Below are 1,726 nucleotides of genomic sequence, written 5' to 3' on the forward strand. Positions count from 1 at the left end.
AAAATTAATGGCTCAGGACCTAATGTTATTCTGCGAAATTTTCATTTTTTGTCATTTCTCCATCTACACAAAACGTTTCCCAACTTTCCGCTGATGTGTAACAAAATTTATTGTACTGCTCAATAAGGCACTGTTGTTGATGATCAAAAAATTTCTCAGAGTAATTATTCTAAAATTATAAATAAGCAATTAGCTCAATAAATAAGTGTAGACTCACTTTGTGAATTCCATTTGAATCGTACATCGTGCCAACTGAATCAAAAGCGTGCCCAATTTCATGAGCAACGATAGTACCGAACGATCCATAATTGACTGCTTTCGGTAAATTGATGTTGAAAAACGGTGGACGAAGATTTGCTCCACCAATTTGAATTCTGTTCTTTGAAATTAAATAAGATGCATCGGTAGATAATGGCGACAATGGAATATCTACAGTTTCTGTCAACGATGACACTAAATTATTCATTTTCCATGCAGTAATTTTAGAATGCATGGTAAAAAAGGGCTCTGATGTGGAGATTTTCAACGGACCATCGATTAACTCTTCATAGTGGTGATCAATCCAAGTTTGATTTAAAATTAATTTCGAATAAGCAATTTGAAATGACAGTTTCTTTATTTTTTCTGCAAGTTCTGCTTTTTTTCTCTTATTTAACCACGTAATTCGATCCACACGTTCCAAATAAGTACCAACAAGTGTGTTTACATATTGTTCGCATTCATTTTTTATTCGATTGATCAAAATATTGTTCGCGTACAAGCTACCGACGATCAAATCTTCAAATTGCAATTATTAAACAAGAAACTATGAATAAAGGTGAAAAATAATTTTACCTAAACCTGACAAATGTTCGCTTAAAATGTAGTTATCACAAAATCTATTTCTGCTAAACGTTTGCTTTTTTTCTTCTTCAAGAATTTTATTATACTTGTCATCAAGGAATTCTATACGATTCAATACTAAAATCCACAATAAATATGCAATTATTGTCGAATTAGGTGTAGATTTTAATATTTTGTCCATATAAATGAAATATCCAGAATTTATGAGGAGAATTTGAAAACTCGAATTGGACAGCGAAGGAATGCGCAGGCCAAGGAAATAATCTGCCCAATTAAATGAGAAATTCATTTTCAGTAAATCTTTAATTCGTAGATTTTTTATAATTGTTGAACTATTGTATGGCGTATTTTTGAATGATGAGCTCATCGGAATAAGACCAGTCGAAAGCAATAATTGCGTCTAATTGGGAGACGCCAAAGAGCTTTGAGTAGATGAAGGTTGTTCTCAGGAGCTCGACTGTCAAGGATTGGAAGAATTTTCTGATGAATGACCAATGTGCGTTAGTAGTAGAGCATTCGGACTGTCGGGCACCATTTGGTCCATTTGCAATTAGAAAAATTCGATTATAGGTATGAGTGAGGGTTTCATGCCGGTCATTTCGATAAAAAATCCACCACCACCACCACCAGCATGCTGAGAACGCAAACAAGGAGGCGGCTTGAACCCGCTTTCATAAAAGTGCCGCATTGGATAAGGCGTAGAAGACGACGACGACGACGATAGCATCAGCATATTCGACCGATGTGCCGCCGCCGCCGCAGCAATTGTATCAGTCAGACGTTTCTGACTGCCAGTCATCATGGGGCACGTTTCCATTCTCGATTTATCGTCATCATCATCATCATCAGATGATTCATCTGGAGAATCGTCGTCGTCGTCGTC

The 1,726-nt window shown here is 36.2% G+C and overlaps 1 protein-coding gene across 1 annotated transcript; it reads right to left on the reverse strand.

Moving 5' to 3' along the window:
- Nucleotides 1–25: 25 nt before the first annotated feature.
- On the reverse strand, nt 26–1,726 carry Tsp_12894 (peptidase family M13; the record flags this gene model as incomplete). Its single annotated transcript, XM_003366369.1, has 4 exons — nt 26–169; nt 218–777; nt 835–1,143; nt 1,459–1,726. Coding segments are annotated over 4 exons (1,281 nt in total), but the record flags the coding sequence as incomplete, so codon positions are not given.

This window comes from Trichinella spiralis (assembly GCF_000181795.1).
Source record: "Trichinella spiralis strain ISS 195 chromosome Unknown Scfld6099, whole genome shotgun sequence".
Taxonomy (NCBI): Eukaryota; Metazoa; Nematoda; class Enoplea; order Trichinellida; family Trichinellidae; genus Trichinella; species Trichinella spiralis.